This window comes from Muscardinus avellanarius, assembly GCF_963383645.1.
Source record: "Muscardinus avellanarius genome assembly, chromosome: 17".
NCBI lineage: Eukaryota > Metazoa > Chordata > Mammalia > Rodentia > Gliridae > Muscardinus > Muscardinus avellanarius.
This window is the reverse complement of record NC_137803.1, coordinates 17,368,655-17,389,433: the sequence shown is the minus strand read 5'-3', so window position 1 is coordinate 17,389,433 and position 20,779 is coordinate 17,368,655. Positions and strand designations below refer to the sequence as shown.

The window sequence follows — 20,779 nt, the reverse complement described above, 5'->3', positions numbered from 1 at the left end:
AGGGTGGGGGTGTAGCTCAGAGGTCAAATGCCCCTGGGTTCCATCCCCAGACCCACAAAAAAAAAAAAAAAAAAGAAAGAAAAAAAGAAATTGCGTAAGGGGATTTAGAAAATCTGTCCACATTCCTTATTCATCAGGCCCCAAAGCTCTCCTCTGGAAACGCTATTCTCCTAGCTGCCTGGGGAATGTCCCTTCTTCCTCCTGGCAGAGCAGACCCTGATCCTGGCAGCCATCATGGGCCCCGTTGTTCCTCCTCAACAAATGCCTTAGTGCCGTTTGGTTACACATACTCTCGTATTATACTTAAAGGGCCCCCGAACAAGGCCTCTCTGGGACTGGGCCCACATCTGTCTGCAGCTGTCCCATAGACATGATGTGTGAATAACGTGTTGTGGGCAAGTCAACCAAACCCCCCTCCGACCTGACCCGGAGGCCACCTCTCCAGGCCACACTTCACTGCGGGCTTCACGGCCCTTCACTCAACCCAACCCGGAGGATTGACGTGGGTGGCAGGCCCCGGGAGAGGTAGAGATTTCAGAAGCACAGCGACAGATTTTTATGTCAAATACAAGGCATTTTCTCTCCTCTCCTGGCCTTCCATCTGCAGTGACCGTGAATTACCTAATTTTCCAGCGACTTTACTACGGGGTGTTAGGAAAACAGCACTTCATGCCGAATGATGCGTTGTAACAGGGTAACCCTCACCCCGGGCCCGTGAGGCCCGTGTGTGTGCGACGCCTCAGTAGACAGCGGCCGCGGCCTCCAGGCTCCTAGTGGCTCCCGGGATTGTAGGCGACACGGGGAGCGGCCTCAGCTCCTCTCCTTGCCGCATCAGGGCCGTCCTCCTGGGAGCCTGCAGGGCCCAGGCCCGGCTCACCCTGGTGTGTCTGTGTTGGAGCACACGGCGACACGGCTCATCTTTCCCTCGTGGCCGTGTCAAGAGAATGACCAGTAACGTGGCCCGTGTCATTGGCTTCAAGCAGCCCTGAAGGCCTCAGGTCAGAATAACAAACATGAAATGTGAAAAGGGGCGACGTGACGTTCACGTCACAGACCGCGCATCCCTGCGGGAGAGTCATCTTGGCAGAAGGCACGACGCGTTGACCGTTGCTCCAAAGACCGACTTTGTGCCCTTTTTTTTTGGAGAAATTTGTTCAAAGTGACATGTGAAGCCTCTGTAAGGAAGCGGGCCTGGCAGAGCAAGGCGGGAGGCGCGCACCGGGATGATTGCCCTGCCCCAGGCTCCAGACCCCGCCTCACACTCTTCCACTTAATTTTCCGCAGCATGGGTGGGAAGTCGTGGACTCCAGCGACTCGGCCTCTCAGCACCAGGAGGAGCTCCCTCCTCCTCCTCTGCCCCCGGGGTGGGAAGAGAAAGTGGACAACCTGGGCCGCACGTACTACGTCAACCACAACAACCGGACCACGCAATGGCACCGACCGAGCTTGATGTGAGTAGCTTGCGGTCACACCTGCGCCTGTGTGGACGGGCAGCCCTCTGACACGGGCCGGGGGTCGATCGCACATCAGGAAGTGGCTGGTTCCTCTTACTTTTTACCATTCACTGCCACTTCCAGTATGAACTGTTTTGTATGCTTTCTTTTTTTTGTGGGGAGGGGATACTGAGGATTGAACCCAGAGATGTTCTATCTCTGAGCCATACCCCTAGACCCCCTTTTTTTTTTAAAGGGTCTCACTATGTTGCTGAGGCTGGCTTCGAACCTGCAATCCTCTTGTCTCAGCCTCCCGAGTATTGGGGTTACAGGCATGTGCCATCACACCTGGCTTTTGTATGCTTTCTTTGTATGGGTCCCCCAAAATCTAGTTTTGCAAGGGTTATCAGATGTTTGATGATTATATTGCTTCCCTCTCCGGCTTTCAGACTGACCATTCAGACTGACCCAGAATGGAAAGCGCCAAGCAAAATTGTCTGTGCAGTTTTGCCTTCAAGTTTTTTGGATTTTTATTCTTTTCTTTTTTCTTTTTTTTTTTTTTTTTTTGGGTGGTGGTACTGGGGTTCCTGGAATCCCTTCTACCTCCAGGATTCACTCCCACAGGCTATACTCCCAGACCTATTTTTTTACTTTTTATGTGGAAACAGGGTCTCTTAAGCCAGCAAGGTTGGCTCCAAACCAGCGCGATCCTCCTGTCTCCACCTCCCAATTACAAGCGGGGATTACAAGCGTGCGCCACCACGCCCAGCATTTTTATTCTTTTCAATAATTTTATTTTAAACCCTCTGAAAAGCTTTTTTTTAAAAATTTGGGTGAAATGTATTTATTAACCCGTTGATATAATTAGAAGTGTATAGGAGGTTTGCAAAGTCAGAATAACTAATAATTGTCATTATTAGTTATAGTATTAATAATTATAATAATAAATAATTACTCCTTTTAATTTAATTGTTCACCCTTAGGGATGCAGTAAGCCAATTCGTGTTTTGTTCCCTCAGCAATATTTGTTTTGATGATAGCCAATTAATCAACTGAACCTAGTTAAATCTCAACTCTCATTTAAAAAGAAGTTTCAAAGTAGCTTATTGTCAAATCATAATGTACAGTAAAGACCTAAATCTATTGATACACAATCAAAGTACTAAGGAAAGAAATTTTTTTCCTAGAAATTATGAGCTCCCTAGCAGCCAAGACAGGAAGATAATTCTCAATTATTATATATTATAAATTATTATGTATTTTTAAACCTCTAACAAAGGCAAGCATAGTAATTTTCATTTCAACCCAAACTAAAAGAAGTTTGCTAATGAGGCTTTTTTTTTTTTTTTTTTTTTTGCGGGTCTGGGGATGAAACCCAGGGACATTTGACCTCCGAGCTACACCTCCTGCCTTATTTTTTATTCTTTATTTTGAAACAGGGTCTCACTAAATTGCACAGGGCTGCACTGAGTAGCTGAGGCTGGCCATGAACCACGATCCTCCAGTCTCAGCTTCCCGAATGCTGGGATTACAAGCGTGCGCCACCACGCCCAGCTAATGAGGCTTTTAAGACAGGTAGAATTAGCAGTATTCTGAGAAATATTCTTTAAAACTCTTTTATCATGAGAAATTGCAAAGATATCATACCTGTGAGGATAGGGAAGGTGGCATGTTAGCTGGTTTAGGTTTCATTAAATTTGGAAATAAGTCCTGGAGAATCCACAGCAATGTGGTCCCTCCTCCCGGAGCCTCTCAGGTGTGGACTCTCAGGAACACTTGCTCTCTCTTGCCCACCAGGGCCGTCGGCTTAGGGTTCCCAGGACAGCATGATAGCAGGGCATTAGGGCAATGCTGAACTATTCTTTGCTATCATTTTTCTCATAGAAATATAAATGGAAATGGTTTCCTTGATAGCTTTTTTTTTATTCTTTCTGTTTTGTAAATAACAATCCTTTGACTACTCTAGCTAGTGGTAGCCAAATGATTTTGGACCCTCCGTGGTTGAGTCCAGAGATCAGGAGAATCCTGATGGCAGTGCTCTAACAAAGCACCATTGTCCACCGGTTGCTAAACAGCACAGTAAAAGAATACCCGGAAAGGTGACACTCTGGGGACCAGAGCGTCATGTGACCACTGTGGACTGGGGGCCAGTAACAAATACCAACTTAGTAATAACGAGTGTTACTCGTTAGCCTAGATGTTCAGCTTCCTTACCATGCAGGTTGAAGCCTTTTGAGGGAGGATAAATGGGGATAATCGCTACTTTCTTTACCTCACATAGTTGTGAAACTCTAAGGAATTCCTGAGAAAACACCTCTCACAGATTTTCAACATTCTATCTTTGGGATTTTGTGTTGATGTCACGGGTGTATGCTTATCCCCAGACTCATCAAAAGGTGTCCTTTAAATAAGTACAGCTTCATAGGTGTCAATTGGACCTCAATACCGTGGTTAAAAAGCAGACCTTGTATATTGCTGGCTCATCACCGATTCAGAGCAACTGGAGGAGGGAAGGTGTGGCTCTTGTGTGTTGTGTGTGTGTGTGTGTGTGTGTGTGTGTGTGTGTGTGTGTGTGTGTCTGGAGATGGAACCCAGGGCATTCTACCTCTGAGCTACACTACCCAGCCCTATTTTTTATTCTTTATTTTGAAACAGGGTCTCACTAAGTTGCAGAGGGCCTCACTAAGTAGCTGAGGCTGGCCACAAATCAGCGATCCTCTTGTCTCAGCCTCCCAACTACTGGGAAGACAAGTGTGCCTCCCCACGCCTGGCTTAGATTTGTTTTTAATCCTATTTAAATGTAAACTGTACTTGTTTGCTGTAAAAACCATAATTTTTTGAAAAGGTAAATATATACATGCACACACACACATTCCATAAGTAAAGATAAACTTGTTCAACACTTGTTTTAACTCCTTTTACTATAAAAAATTTGGTGCCTCTCCTGACTTGGGTGTAATTTGGCCACCTGCCTGAGGTCCGGGTCATCACAGCATCACTGATGTGGATGGAAATGCCCTGAAGCCCTTAGCTGACGCTGAGCTTGACTTTAAGGCAGAGGGACCTATGGATTCTCGCATCTTTTGTGTTATTTCTCATGAAAGTCCATAAAGAACCTATGTGTGAAATTAAAGAAAAGTTGAAGTAGCCCTTTCTTAAATTGTTTCCTTTCCCCCAGCAAAATCGTCCTCCCCTTTAAATTTGTCATCTCAAAAATCATCCCAAAGAGCCGGGCGTGGTGGCGCACGCTTGTAATCCCCGCGCTTGGGAGGCAGAGACAGGAAGATTGCGCAGGTTCGAAGCCAGCCGCGCGCTGGCTTAGGAGACCCTGTTTCCAAATAAAAATGTAAAAATAGGTCTGGGAGTGTAGCCCGGAGGTAGAAGGGCTTCCAGGAACCCCAGTACCACCAAAAAAAAAAAAAAATCATCCCAAAGGGTCTTCATCCCCCAGCTCACACTTAGTGACTTTCAACGATGCTCTCACTCGCTCAGTTAAGTGCAAAGGCCTCTCTTGTGGGAACACTTTTATATGACTACTTAAAACCATTGAGAGCCCCAGGTTGGAATTTCAAAATCAGAGACACCTTAGGCTATTTAGTTGTTTCTGCTTCACGCTGCTTACTGATTACTTGAGCATAAAGGGTAAGGAAAATTGACATAATTGATTTTAAATGCCGCTCTTTTAAAAAAAAATCAGTCCTGACTTTTGTATACTTATAAAGGATAGGAGATGCAGGCATAATGATGCTAAGACCTTGTTCTTCTCAACTGCCCAATATTCTCCTAACAATTTGGCATATACCACACATCTTATTTATTTATTTATTTATTTATTTATTTATTTATTTATTTATATTTGGTACTGGAGATTGAACCCAGGGGCATTATACCTCTGAACTACACCCCCAGTCCTTTGTATAGTTTAATTTGAGACAGGGTCTCGCCAGACTGGTGAGAATCTCCCTGCTTGCTGAGGCTGTCCTTGAACCTGCGATCCTCCTGTCTCGGCCTCCCAAGTACTGGGCTTACAGGCGTGCACCACCACGCCTGGCTCACACGCCATACTTAGAGCCAGGCACACAGCAGTCACACACACGTTACTTCAGTGTGATTGAGTAATACCTATGAAGAAGATTGCGAGGAAGATTTAAAATTTTGGTAAAATTCTTGGATATAAAATATTTTCTAGTTAGGCTGATCATTGTAAAACAAACTTGCTTTCATCCATAAGAAATAGTGAAAGAGAGCCCCTTTGTAATTTTACATACTGAATTATTTACATACGTCATAGCTACTTTCTGATTATTTTGCTTCCAGGTTTTTCTGTTGTATAATAACAGTATTTTATAAAATCACTGTTTAAGAATTGAATGTCATATAAAATGATTACAGCCAGGCATGGTGGCGCACGCTTGTAATCCCCGCGCTTGGGAGGCTGAGACAGGAGGATCACACGGGTTTGAAGCCAGCCTCAGCTACTTAGTGAGGCTCTCAGCAACTTAGTGAGACCCTGTTTCCAAAAAATATATTTAAAAAAAGGTCTGGGAATATAGCCCGGAGGTATAAAGCCTCTGGGTTCCACCCCCAGTACCACCCAAAAATAAAATAAAATAAAATGATTACAAGTATAATGTGACATTTTCTGAAATAGCCAAAAGTATCATTTTTAACTTGTTTTCATGCTTGCAGAAGGTGTTTTTTTTTTTTTTTTTTAATGATACTGGGATTAAACCAAGGGGCATTCTATCTCTGAGCTACTCCCCCAGCCCTTTTTATTTTTTATTTTGAAACAGGGTCTTACTAGGTTGTTGAGAATCTTGCTGTGTTGCTGAGGCTGTCCTCAAATCTTCAGTCCTCCTGTCTCAGCCTCCCAAGTATTGGGATTACAGGTGTAAGGTATCACACCAGCTTATATTAGGAATTTTAAAACCTTTGCTTTAGAAAGAATCTACAATTTGGACTCTTGACCAATACTATATTTCATTTAATCTGAAAGAACTTTTTCAACTCTTCTGAGATAGTCATTTGCGATGTAATTTTTGTTGACTAAACACGAAGTCATAACTGAAAGTGTTAGGAGATTTTCCTCTGAAAAATAATTTGGCATTTAAACTTCTAACCTGAAAGCCTCTGACTAATATTTCTCCTAAAGAACAATGTCCTGTAATATGCTGCAAAAACATTTTTAATTGATGCATTTAAATCCTGAATTGAGCCGAGCGTGGTGGCACACGCTTGTAATCCCAGTGCTTGGGAGGCTTAAGACAGAAGGACCACACAGGTTCGAAGCCAGCTTCAGTGACTTAGTGACACTCTCAAAAACTTAGTGAGGCCCTGCTTCCAAATAAATTATAAAATAGGGCTAGGGTTGTAGCCTGGAGGTAGGATGCCTCTGGGTTCCATCCCCAATACCGCAAAAAAAATAAATAAATAAATAGCAATAAAAAATAAATTCTGAATTGAGAACCTTACTTGACCAAAAAATAAAATAAGATAAAAAAGTTGGCATTGCAGTGTTCCTCAAGTCTCAGCTGATTCGGAAGGTTGGCTCTTGATGCTGATTTGGAACGTTAAAAGTAGGCTGCAGTAGCGTTGCCGTGGGGGAGACAGACATACCGCCGCTGTAATAAGGTGTTGTCAGAATGGGCTGGAAAACAGGGGGGAAAAATTTCTCATTGAGTCAGGAATGCATCCCTCCAGACCACAGCCCTGCCTCTGACCTGTTGGTAGCCTTCATTCAATTGCTGATGACCACAGGGAGCTAGTTTGTCATGGGTGCTGGGCCACGTGTGTGAGCCTGCCTGTCACCTCCTTCCCCAGGCCTGACTTAACCGGCAGGTGGGAGAACTTTGATTTCTCTTCGAGTCCCAAGGCACATTGTGAGGAACAGTCAGACCTCTTTGTCCGTGGATTCCACATGCATGAGTTCAACCAAGCACAGTGAAAATATTCAGGGGAAAAAAAATACTGCCCCTGTATTGTTAGCTATACAGCTATTCAGACATTTTTCTTGCCATTACTTACTAAACAATGCAGCATAACGCCTATTTACATAGGATGTGTGTGGTATTAGGTATTATAAGTAATCTAGAGATGACTTAAAGTGTACAAGAGTATGTGCCTGGGTTCTCTGCAAACACTGCCCCATGTTATACAAGGGAATTGATTATCTATGATTCTGATATTCATGGGAATGAAATACAGAGCGATGGCTGTGTGTGCCTGAAAGATATTCTAAATATTGAAATCACTGCACTGAAAACTACACTTACTTAATTGAAAGGCCCTTACACTGTCCTGGAGAGTTCTGGTGTTTGGTAAACAGCTGGTTGGCAGTGTCTGGCCCTGATGTCCTCGTAGGCGCTGCTTTGTTGCAGGGCTGCTTTTGATAATCTCCTCTCCTCTCACCCCCTCACCCCACTCTCAGGGACGTGTCCTCCGAGTCGGACAATAACATCCGGCAGATCAACCAGGAGGCCGCGCACAGACGTTTCCGCTCACGCAGGCACATCAGCGAGGACTTGGAGCCAGAGGCCTCCGAAGGTGGAGAAGGTCCCGAGGTATGACGCCCGGGACTGCAGCCCAGCTCGACGGCTGCTCCTTCCATGGTCCTCACAGTGATTCTGTGTAATTCCTTCCCTCTGTTAGCCTTGTCTAGAGTGTAAAGATTGTGGTCCTATGGCTAATTGATTACCATCTCGGAGTTAATTAATTCGAAAGTAATTGGAAAAGCTGTGTCTGAAAAGTAATTGTTCTCTCTTTCGTCACAAAAAGGAATGACATTATTTCTAGTATGAAAGTCTTAAGATATTTTCATTTTAGAATTTATTTTTCCCCATTTATTTTCCCCATTTATTTTCCCCCATTTATTGTCTAGCCATAGCTCATTAAATGACATCAAGGTTATCTTATTGGAGCATTAGAACAAACCATATAAATTGTTTAGGTAGCACAGATAAGATTTCACCAAGTTGTTTTGATATCTTGAAAGATATTTATTACCAAGAAGATGCAAATTTGGATTAATATAAATATTCATAATTTTATTTTTAAATGGTTATAGTGTATTACTGAAAAAGAAAATAAGCAACAGATGAGCAGTAATCTTAACTTTCCTGCTGTCCTAACAGCTCTGTTTATACTAGAAGTCCATTCTTGTTAGACAATGTGTAAGGAAGACCATTCACAAAATGTTGCAGCGGTCACAATTAGAAAAGCAAATTAATGACTCCATAATAAATACTAGAAGTTACAATATGCTAGTATTTAATTGCAGCTGATTGGCTCTGTGCTGCTTTCATTATGCATCTGCATGAGTTAGAATAAAATAAAACTCATGAAAACTGCTTATAAACTCCCAAGGTGATTGTTTTAACTCAAGCTCATCATGACAGATGCTGGCAAGGGCTGCCACTCAGAGAGGAGGTCCATAGGCAAGCAGCTCAGCCTCTAGCCCCCCGCCTCCTGGTTCACAGGATGGCCCTGCCGCTCACTCACTCACTCTTATACCTTGGACAAGTTAAGTCTCTGTGCCTCAGTGTTTCAGTCAACATTCTCATTGCTGTGACCCAAGAAGCCTGACCACATAACTTAGAAAAGGGAAGGTTTGTTATCTCACAGTTCTGCATATTTCAGAGGTTCCATTTGTGTTAGGCTGGGTCTGTGAAACTCAGAACATGGTGGTGGAAAGCAGAAAGAGGGAGAGAATAAGTGCTCTAATCTCACATCGTGGAGGCTCGAAGCCAGAAAGTGAGAGCAAAGGGATGGAGGATCGAACATTATCCCCAAGGCCACACCCCCAGGCAGCCCTCCTCAGCAACCAAGCCCCGCCCCCAACATGGCTGCCTACTTTCCTCGAGATCTTGGGTGGTCCAAACCATTATGCTCAGTTTTCTCATCTCTTAATTGGGACAGGAGTCATATCTTCCTCATGATTCTCCTGACTATTGTGTGCCTCATGGTAAGTGTTGAGTAGATGTTAACAATTAGTTATCATTAATGGCTGTGATTGTTAACAGTTTTGGGGGGGAGGGATGGAGAAATCCCCAGTTCCTAGCATTCACATCAGTGTCTCCTTCCTCCAAAGCCCTGGGAAACCATTTCAGAAGAAGCGAACATGGCTGGAGATTCTCTCAGTCTGGCTCTGCCCCCACCACCAGCCTCCCCAGTGTCCCGGACCAGCCCACAGGACCTGTCAGAAGAATTGAGCAGAAGGCTCCAGATCACCCCGGACTCCAACGGAGAACAGTTCAGTTCTCTGATTGTAAGTAGTGGCCTTTGGAAGAAAAGCCGAGCAAGAATCTAGCATTTTTTGTTGCTTGAGGAGAATCTCGTTTACAAGTAGCAGCCAGGGGTCTTGCAGCTGCCAGTTAACTCTGACTTCTTCCCCAGGAGAAGCAGGACTATACTAAAATTAGCCCAGGTAGGTGAAAATCTTTCTTGATTGGAAAAGCAGGTATGCACTACCAGCTCTTTTTCCTGATTTGTGAGAAACTCAAAGACTCTAGGACTTCTGTAAATACTAGTTCTCACCTTGTAGAATTCCCAACCCAAAGGCTCATTAAATTAGCGCCTTCGTCAAGAAGATGGTCTTCCACAGTGAGCATTAGGAGATCTTTGGACCCCTAATCAGACCTCTGAAGTCATACTCATGTCACAGAGAAGGACATGAAGGTTCCAGTGGCCCGTCCTGGACAAGGGGTCATGAGCCGCTTAAATGTTGACGGCAACAGAAGGCATCTCCTAAGGCCCAGAGCATGAGTCCTTGAAGGAAGGTTATGACATTTGAACACCCACACAAAGTTAGCATTTGAAGTGGAGTTCTCAGAGAAGTAACTTTCTAGAAGCAGGTTCCACTGAGGAACAATGGAAACAGCCATGAAGAACTTTGCATTTGACAGTGCAAAACTGCAGAAGGAGCCTATGATAATTCCTGTATGCACATGGAATTAAGAGCAAATTAAGAGTATGCAGCCAGACGTGGTGGCGCACGCTTGTAATCCCAGTACTTGGGAGGCTGAGACAAGAGGATCGCAGGTATGCGGCCAGCTTCAACTACTTAGGCCCTCTGCAACTTACTGAGACCCTGTTTCAAAATAAAGAATAAAAATAGGGCTGGGGGAGTTGCTCAGAGATGGAATGCCCCTGGGTTCCACCCCCAGTTCCATAAATAAATAAATAAATAAATAAATAAATAAATAAATAAATAAATAAATAAATGTAAACTCAGGGTTTCTCAAGAAATTGAACTTAAGGATGTACCGTAGTCTGTAATGGCAGTCTCTCCACTGAAAATGGCATCCTAGTACTAACAGTCCTTATTATGAGCATATGGAATATAAATGCTAGGAAGACTACATAAAATATAAAAGCTGAGTAAGTACTCACAAAATTGTTACTCCTTTGAATCTGGTGTTTTCATTTTAAAAGACACCACGGGCCTATGTTACATGAGTTACAGTGATTACTTCTTAATGTGGTTTCACATTAAAATTCTATGAATGTTTATCACAAAGAGAAATACCACTGAGATGAAAATTTAGTACTAAATGGACAGGAAAAGAGGTTGCGTGTATGGGATATTTGAATTGGTAAAACTGTTACCATGGAAACAAGCAATGAAGCTGTATATTCGATACCTATAAGAAAGAAAAAACCATGGCAATTATACACCTTTAGTCAACCATGTGAAAAAAAAGAGTAGTTTTCTTTAACATTAATAATAAATTAGCATTGCTAGCTATTTGTATCAAAAGCTCTTACATTTAATTATTCTAGAAGCAAAAAAAAATAAAATCTTTAAGGCCCAAGTGCAGTATTGTATTATTTTCAGAATGTGTTAACTGTTAGAATATCTAGGAAATGCTTCTCTGGTTTCCTTTCTCAGAGTACAAGCAAGTGAGAGGAACGATGCACATTCCACACTGGATTGTTTTTAGATCAGCGGCACTGTTTTCTTTCATTCTTATCCTGTACTACTTGAACTCCACCCAGGAGCTAAAATTATAGAGATGCCAACCCTTTCAGAAATGCATACATTTTTGGAGTTCCTCTGGACAAAGAATTGCACTAATTCTTTGTCAACTGTAATAATCAATAAATGTCAAATAGCCATATATCAGTATTTCGCCTCCTTTGTCTTCTATTCCTACCACATTAGAATTTGCCTAAAATTGGCATCCCCAGAAGATTGCTAACTGCAGGAGTCTGTGAGCTTTCCTTCCAGTAGTTTTGTGACCTCTGTCTGTTTCTCTCTCTCTCTCTCTCTCTCTCTCTCTCTCTCTCTCTCCCTCTCCCTCTCCCTCTCCCTCTCCCTCTCCCTCTCCCTCTCCCTCCCTCTCTCTCTCTCTCTGTCTCTCTCTCTCTCTCACTCTCTCTCGCTCTCTCTCTCTCTCTCATGTGCATGTGTGCCTTAGCTATTAATTCTAAGGGCCATTCAAAATCCCTGCCTGCTAGAAACACGGAGACTTGAAGCAGGACCAATTGACTCTTTAAAGGATTATTCGCTGCTCCAAAGCGGTTTCTATATCAAAGAGCAAGGCGTAGGATTGGGTGTTAGATCTTTTTACACCAGAGAAGCTCATTTCTAGGAATATACCCCTTACTGCTTCCTGTCTTTCCTCCCCTCCAGCAGAGAGAGCCGTCCTCCAGGCTGCGGTCCTGCAGTGTCACCGACGCGGTCGCCGAGCAGGCCCACCTACCACCGGTAACCCACGCTCATTTCCAGCCACCACTTGACTTTGGGCTTTGATTTAAAATCGTCTGAGCTGCAGAGAAAGAGTTCTTCCTGTGCAGATCCATTTGGTATTTAATTGAGACATTTGAGACTTCCCTAGCAAATCGCCCAAGGAGGTGACCTCCAGTGTGGGAGCTTGTTATTACCACCCAAGTTGCTGAAATGCCAAAATGTCATTGCTTTGGTTTTCCACCCAAATTCATACCAATTCTGATGTGCTCACTGGGCCGAAGCTGCTTGGAACATTGACAGTTCCTTTTACTTCATTCAGTCGCTACAGCTTGGCTCCAGTGAGCCCAACCCTGGAAACTTATGGATTCCTTTCAACAGGAAGAACTCTTCCAGGGAGGGAATTCTTTCCACCACCAATGGCCTAAACCTTCACTCCACAAAGCTGCTTTCTCCCTCTCTCAAGGCAGCTCTACAACTAAAGAATTGGCCATAATTCTTCCTCAGTCTCACACAGTTTTAATAACCAACAGCAAACATAGACGTTACAGAGGGTTTAAGAACATCAAGTCTATATAAAAACAAGTATTCCAGTTGAAAGGCAGAGCGCCTTGGGAAATGTTGGCTATATATATTATAAAGAAGAAACGTTACGTACATTTGTCTCTTCTTTTTTTTTTTTTTTTTTTTTGGTACTGGGGTTCCTGGAAGCCCTTCTACCTCCGGGATATACTCCCACGGGCTACACTCCCAGACCTATTTTTTAACATTTTTATGTGGAAACAGAGTCTCTTAAACCAGCGAGGCTGGCTGCGAACCAGCGCGATCCTCCTGTCTCCGCCTCCCAAGCGCGGGGATTACAAGCGTGCGCCACCACGCCCGGCTGTCTCTTCTTTTGAAGATGAAAATATTGCATGGTTTTACACATTTCCTTTGAAATTTGACCTTGATTGTGTTTTTTAATTGCTATAACTTTTTATTATTTTGACTTATTATATATAGATTCAGAAGAAATCAGGTGCATTTAAAGTCTTTGAAACTGATATCTTCTCAATCATGTACATTTTCACTTGTCTTCAAAGGGCATTTTTTACCTAGGTTTTAGTTTTTAGTGCTTATAAAAAAAAAAATGAGTTACCTAGTGTACTAGTCAAGATAACCCATTTGGGCATGGACGCCATGAGAGGCAGCAGGTTAGTCACAAACCTGGCGAGAGCATCTTTGCTGGGAGGGGTTTGACACGGGCCCCCTCAAACAGACTGATCAGCTCTGGCAAATGATGGTACCCTCCTCACCCAGCTGATTCTGTGATTCTCCTCCATGAATTAATGGCACTTTCTCTCCTTTTCAAAATCAGTATCAGTTTTAGCTTCCAAAGAGCTCACTTTCTTGGAAACCGATGATTCCTCCCTCTTCCCTCGTACCATGAGATGCTGTAACCTCACTGGTCACCGGCAGCCTCTGACCTGAATTCTGAGCTTGCCAGACTTCAGAATCTCTGCCAGTTCCTGGACCACAGGGGCGAAGCAGACTGGCTTCCATTTTTCTCTTGTCAGACATCTCGTGTTGCTGAGATTGTCATTATTTACCCAAACAGAGGCCCCCGGGGCATCACGGGGGTGGGGAGGGGCTTCTCTTTGGCTGCTGGTCATCAGGGGCTGTGCATCTCCCTGTGGGCGGGGTGGCCATCAGGGCTTCTGATCTCTTGTCGCACGCCTTCGGGTGCTGCACAGCGGTGATTCCAGATTCACAAAGCAATCAGTGGCCCCCTCGAGTGTATTTCACTGATGTACGTTATCGTTTAACAGCCCAGTACCCCAACTAGGAGAGCACGGTCGTCCACTGTCACGGGTGGTGAGGAGTCAACGGTAATGTCACACTTTATCAGACATTGACGGCAAAAGTCTGTGGGGCAGTTTAACATTTTGATTAATGGTGAATGTCCTCTCTCCCTCTCTTAAAAAAGAAAAGAACAGCTTCTTTGTGTTACAAAGATGCACATGTTTCTTATTTTAAACTTATTTCTGGATTGTTCAAAGGGACCTGGTACAATGGAAATATCTAGTCTGATATAATTTTATTAGAAATATCATCAAGCATTGGTTTGGTGTGTTTGGTTATTTTGAGTAGAGCCTTGCCTTAGTGTGTGTATGCCCAAAGAGCTTTTCCTTGGGGTTAGAATGGTCAGTTAAAATAATTTGATTGGCAGATAAGCAGCGCATCCACAAGAATTGCAAGAGCTTGTACGAGTCCAGCTGTGGTAGTCGCAGAGGCACCAGGTTCTCCTCTGTGTCTCCCACACCACATTTTTAATACAAGAGGCCAGAGACTCTTTGTCACCACCGTGAACCAGTGACCTTTCCTTGACACCCACGGGCTCCGTGCATAGGAACGGACAGGTGTTCATATAATCCTGTAGGTCAGGGAGCTTAATTAAGATATTTAAATGGTCTAGGAAAATTGGTGCTGCCTTAAGCCATGTGCCTCTTATTATTCTTATTCACTACTTTGAATAATTTAAGGTATTCATGTTTGTAGATAGCTCTGATTTGATTCAGTGTGTTTTAATTGTCTGTGTATGTTCCACTTGATCCTTGAAGTCAGGTCAGCTGGGCGCTGCGATAGCTGTTAGAGGAATTTTCCCTATTTTTCACCTTTGTTGCTTTTGTTATAACTGCTTATTACTTCTGAAAAACTTTAACTACAAGGACAATAGCCAATTTTCTGAGGGATGTTGATGACTTAGAGGAATGATTTAGGTGTATTGCTAGAATTTAGTGCTCAGTGTTGTACAGAAGAAAATCAAATTGGCAATCAGCGCCAATCAGCGCGGTTCAAGGAATGGGGCTGCCGGGGTCTGCGTGAAAGCCATGTCTCGGGTGATGCGGGCTCAGAGAATTTCCCCACGAATGCCCTTGTTCCCTTCTGTGCGCTGGAAATCTCCGCGAGGCATCATCTCACGTGACCATCTTGCTGTTTCACTATGCTGATGAGCATCTTTTATGCGGCAGCCATGTTTGCATTTTATTGGCCTTGCAACCTGCTTTTAGCTTCAGAGTGTCGAGATGGCTGATGAGAGTGAATAACATGGATAGACTCAATTAACATAGGCCCCGGCTCCATGGTACGTCACCCTGCAGGTCAAGGTGTCCATCTGAAGGAGACCCACGCGGCCCCATGGCTGCCCAGGCTGCTTTCTTACCTCTCTTCTCCTCTCTCCCGTCAATGAATTAAAGTATGGGTTAGGTTGGGATTTTTATATTTAAAGACTTGGCAGTTTCCCTGCCACCCACCAGCCCCTGTTATGACTGCCCTGGACTTCCTCTTCTCCAGGTCTGTCTTTGAGCTGGTTCTTCCCTCTCCGCCCCCTTCTTGCTCCTCTCCACTTAGTCCTGCCCTCTCATGTGTGCCCAGGCTGGAGCTCCCAGGGATGGGAGGCCTCCCTCCCCACTCTGTCTCTCCAAACAAGGTCACGTGCATATATACACACACATGGGCTGCTTTAGTTTAGAAAAACACGGTGTCGTCTACATAACAATCAGCAAATTGATTTTTTTTAACTCATCCTCCTTCTGGGACATGTTAATAATTACTCACTATTAAACAATGTGAACACACCAGTGTATATGGGTTTCCCACACCACCAAGAGACGTGCAGATGCTGTATACTGTGTGGCAGTAACATCCTGGTATATCTGTCTTGCCAGGTGGTGCTTTTATGCGCACAGTTTGATGACTAGGCTCAGGGTCTCACTTGAGATACCATAGCCCTTTAAGCCACGTCCTCCCTTTGAGACCCAAGGAGAGGGATATAATGACCCTTTGGTCTTCATTAAATAGATTCTAAAATTATACTAAGCAGGATGTGATGGCACATGCCTGTAATCCCAGTACTTGGGAGGCTGACATAGGAGAGGATTGCAAATTCAAGACCAGCCTCAGCAACTCAGCAAGGCGCTCCACAACTTAGTGAGACTCTGTTTCAAAATGAAAAAATATAATAGGACTGGGAGTATAATTCAGAGGTAGAATGTTTCTGGGTTCAATCTCCAGTATATATATTAATATCACATATATTAAATATTATACTAAAGTATCACTGTGGCAGGATTTGAGCAAGTCTTGGAGAATCCATGGTGGTTAGTATCAAACTGGTTATAAAAAGCATATGAAAACTTTTCAGTTTCAACATAATCGAATTCTTCATTTTAATGAAAGAAACGGGGCCACTATGAAGTTGTACTTACTGGCCATTTGACACCATAAAACACAGTAGTGTATTTGGTCTACAGGTGAAAGGCTGTGAAATGTTCAGTTAAGCTCAACAGGCTCAGCTGGCCTCTTATGGGGGACCTGACGTGTTCCTGGGGTGGTCTGGAAGGTGCTCTGCTGCACACAGTAGGAGACGTCTGATTGGCCCGAGGCTGGCCATTCAGGGATCTGCCTGGCGAGCTGAGTCCCACCCTCTCCCTAGCCTGTCACGTGGGTGAGAGGCAATGTTTTTAGTCACAGTGGACTCCTGGGCACAGGTGTTCTGCACACAGGTGGTTCTAGTGCTCATTTGGAAAGGCTGCTGTAAAGCAACATTTTAATAACACCATCTTGCGCAAATGCAATTAAATTGCAGGTTACCCATTCCATTTCCAGGAGAAGGGAGGATGAACAAATGAACATTTTAATCAAATTCAGTGCTCTTTCTGCTCTGTGCTCCTCGTTTTCCATAAGCCAGTTAGTCCTGTTAACAGCAGATGTCTGATGGTAACCTGGTTGCTGGAAATTCATACAGCTTAGAATTCGGTTCTTAGATGGTCTGTGGCACATCCAAGTTATTTTATCTGTTGCCTTATGAACATCCTTTATAGGGTTGCTACAGCTATAAAAATACTCTTAGGGTTTCTAGAACTGTATTTTCTGGGAGCATATCAAATTGCCTCACACACACACACACACACACACACACACACACACACACTCAACAGGGATAAAGAAAAGTCAAAAGTCAAAGTAGCAAACTACTTAATATTCCATGTGGTCAAAACATTTTTTTTTTTTGGTACTAAAGTTGAACGCAGGGGTGATCTACCTCTGGGCCATAACACTAGCCCTTTTATTATTATTATTATTATTATTATTATTATTATTATTATTATTATTAGAAACAGGGTTTCACAAAGTTGCTGAGGCTGACCTCGAACCTGTGATCCTCTTTTCTCAGACTCCCAAGTCTGAGGGAGTGCACCAGTCCTCCTGGCTGGTCCAAACCATTTTTGATCAGATAGACCATAATAGGTCAAACCACGGTAGCACATACTTTGCCACAAATTCTGGTTGGCTACAGTGTAGGTTCCAATTCTAGTCGCTCACTTCTGCCCTCAGAGCAGGTTTTATTTTTCTTAATATGCCTTTATTGGTGCGGTATGGCCTGACATGATGTAAATTACGTTGACGATGACATGCTCGCGCACAGCACTGCCGAGTAGGTTTCGTGCGGGCTCAAGGTGGCCTGAGATAGTGTCTTTGTGTTGGTGTTAACACCAGCCCCGTTGACGTTGGGGCTGACCTGCCTGGCTCTCGGGTCAGCAGAAGATTTAGGCCTCGGAGTCTCCTCACTCTTCACACCTGGGCTCAGGATGCTGCGTGGTCAGTCTTGGAACTTTCCCACAGTGCCTTTAGAACTTACCTGGGAAGATGCCAAGGAAGCATTCACTGCATTTTCAGAAGGAAGGTTTCTTAAAGGTCATCTTGCTTTGTCTAGAAAACTCAGCTGACCACCGAGTCAGCCGCTTCCCAATTAGTTATGAAGTTCTTCTCTGGAGAGTGCTGTCCAGCCTCTGAACTAGGCTTTGTAGCCTCTTTAGATGCAGGCCTGCCCATTGGAGCTGACTCATGTTTTAGGGGGTCCACTGGGGTGGGGGCTCTGTGGCCCTGACCTTCTTTGATATGGCAGGTTGTTAGTAGAAAACCAAAAAGGTGAGATAAAGACAGGAAGGAGATAGGGGAAAGGGCTACATCCTCAGCATCATAGCAAGAGAATAAAACCTACGGAGAGACTCTAGGGGTGCTGGGGGATCCCAGTTAGGGGAGACCTCCGGAAGAGGTTGTTGCTAGTGGCTGGAGGCATGTTTTTTCACATTCTCCCAAGAGCTGGTGGCTCTGGTTGGTGTCTTGTTTCTGAGCTCCTCCTGCTACAGCACCGGTAGCCAAGAGTAGATTGGGAATACAGACCCCATGTGTGCAGGCCTTCCCACAACAGCACTGGACCACGGTCTCCCACTGCCTCGAGTCACCGTCCTGTCCTCGCCAGGCTGGCATTCCTCCATCCAAAGTATATTTCCCAGGCTGTTTCTTAAAAGCAAAGCATCTCCAGAGTCCTTTGCAATCAGATTCGGACCCTACAGAGGTAGTCAGTTCACATTAGATGTGTTGAACCCAGGGACTGCCTGTGGTTCATTTGCTGGTTGCAAGGGACACACTTATTCCCGGTGGGCTGGGGTTAAGCAGAGCCTCAGTTTCTAAAACTCCTGGGGCTTGCCACATCACCTGGCCAGGGGACCTCGCGAGCTGGGGGACCCTGTAGTCCCACGCAACCCTGGGAATGAGAACAGTCACAAGGAGGGGCTCTGTGTTGGACTTTTATCTTGCCTTGAAAGCTGTAGCACGTGGGGCCACATCTGATAGAACTACTTAGCTCTGAGCCAGGGGATTGCCCATGGCAGTTGTACAGAGACGTGTCCAGAGCATCACACACAGTGGGTAGTACTGGGCATCTTGAAACACTGTTCAGCTTGCTGTGGTTTGACAGTGAAATTTAGTAACTAGAACAGATTATCTTTCTCTTTCCTCAAAGTCACCTTAGCAATCTCTTTACGTTTGAGACCTCAGGATCTGAAAGCTGAGCCTATAAGAATGTGGAACCCCACCCCCAACTCCAGCTCTGTGGCTTTGAACTCAGCAGAGTGGAAGCTCTTGAAGAGCGACTGCAGTCTTCCAGACACCTTTGGGATGTTTTCTGTACCGATAGCATTAACTTACCTCTTCCAGAAATAGAATTGTTTGCGTGTATGTGACTTTATGAAGCTGATCGGGAAGCCAAATGTGAGTTGTGAAATAATAATGATTTCTTGCACAAACAGCCATCAGTGGCCTATGTACATACCACGCCAGGCCTACCTTCAGGTTGGGAAGAAAGAAAAGATGCTAAGGGACGCACATACTATGTCAATCATAACAATCGAACCACCACTTGGACGCGACCCATCATGCAGGTATGAAGAGCTCCATCCAGCCTCAGATCATGGGCGCAGCAGCCCCGGTGCCCGTCGCTACGCCCTGTGCCGATGTCTATGTATTACTCGAAAGGACCCTTATTTAAAACATGTTCTTACGAAAGACGTGCATTTCTTTAAGCCTAGCATTAGCCGAAGCGAGACTTTGCTCTTCCAGTCTCTCTGTCCTTGGACATGTTGTTTTAAAACCTGACACAGAAGATACTTTGGAAAATCAGGGCCTAGTGCGATGTGTGACTCTCCCCCTCGTCCAAGGCTAGTTTTTATTTGGAGCCGTGATTCATTTTTTATTCCCCCTTGAATGTGACTCTCCATCCTTTCCCCCATTATTATGTTTAATTATTTCCTTCAGGCTTTAAATAGGCCAGACCTCTCATTATTGCCGTGTGTGTTGTTGCTGCTTGGTTCACGCTTTTGGTCACACGCGGGGAGAGCCTCCCATGAAGCTAACTTGTTTTTGCCTCCAAACTAGCTTGCAGAAGACGGTGCCTCCGGATCGGCCGCAAACAGTAACAACCACCTAGTCGAGCCTCAGATCCGCCGGCCTCGTAGCCTCAGTTCGCCCACCGTAACTTTATCCGCCCCACTGGAGGTGAGAAGGCTCCCTCGTCTGCCGGGGTCACCCGTGTCCTGTGGCTTCTCCTCATTCTCTCTTCTCTCTTGGCTTGGGTCTCGCAGCCACCTGGGCTGATGAGTGGTGGGTGGGGAGGGGGCCCTCCACATCCCCTCTCTATGCTTCTCTCTTGCGTCTTGTTTTCATCCTGGACTCTGTCTCTCGCTCTTCATTCTCATGGGGCCGGCACCGGGCGTGGTGGATCGTGCTGTACGTGGGCACCATCTCTTCAGAACTTCTGACCATTCCTGTTGTGTTCTGCTCCTTCTCGCCTGTCACCTCCTCTCTCGAATTGCATAGTAACTCTTTTCAAATAGCAGTGCTTCCATTGAGTTGCGAAGCCTCGCTGTTGCTTTGGTCATTTTATTTTATTTTTTGCCTTTGACCATAGGGACTTTCATTGTATGGGTGTACGTGCTTTCGATGCGTCTGCATCTGTAAGTCATTGCTGGGCATCTGCTTGTGCGCTCTCCTGTTCGTGTTGTTTTAGCGCCATCCTGAACATCACCAGGGTCAGAGGGTAAACGTGCGAGCTTCTAGATCTGTCTCTGCTCTAGAGGCGACTCTGGGCTGGTCTCTCCTTTCCCTGCTGGGTCCAGCTGCTGCCAAGTGGGAAGGGGTGACGGCTCTTCCAGACTCTCATGCCGATGTCCTGGGTAACAGCTCTGTCATTTCATGGGGCTGTCTGTTTTGATGGAGCTTTTTCTCTCTGTGCTTTGCAACATACCAATCTATTCTTCATTAGACTGTGAGCTCATTCAGA

At 44.8% G+C, this 20,779-nt stretch overlaps 1 protein-coding gene across 4 annotated transcripts in view; it reads left to right on the top strand.

Moving 5' to 3' along the window:
• Positions 1-20,779, top strand: part of NEDD4L (NEDD4 like E3 ubiquitin protein ligase) — a gene marked incomplete at both ends in the record, with an annotated part of 377,821 nt that overhangs the window by 301,116 nt on the left and 55,926 nt on the right. Inside the window, 7 exons of one of the 4 annotated variants that reach the window (XM_080714803.1) lie at positions 1,285-1,451; positions 7,861-7,993; positions 9,520-9,696; positions 12,064-12,138; positions 13,926-13,985; positions 19,251-19,382; positions 19,876-19,995. In XM_080714803.1, the coding sequence (XP_080570929.1) occupies positions 1,285-1,451; positions 7,861-7,993; positions 9,520-9,696; positions 12,064-12,138; positions 13,926-13,985; positions 19,251-19,382; positions 19,876-19,995 (864 nt within the window). The remainder of the gene's footprint in view (positions 1-1,284; positions 1,452-7,860; positions 7,994-9,519; positions 9,697-12,063; positions 12,139-13,925; positions 13,986-19,250; positions 19,383-19,875; positions 19,996-20,779) is intronic. The other 3 variants (XM_080714804.1, XM_080714805.1, XM_080714806.1) reach the window with 3 other exon arrangements.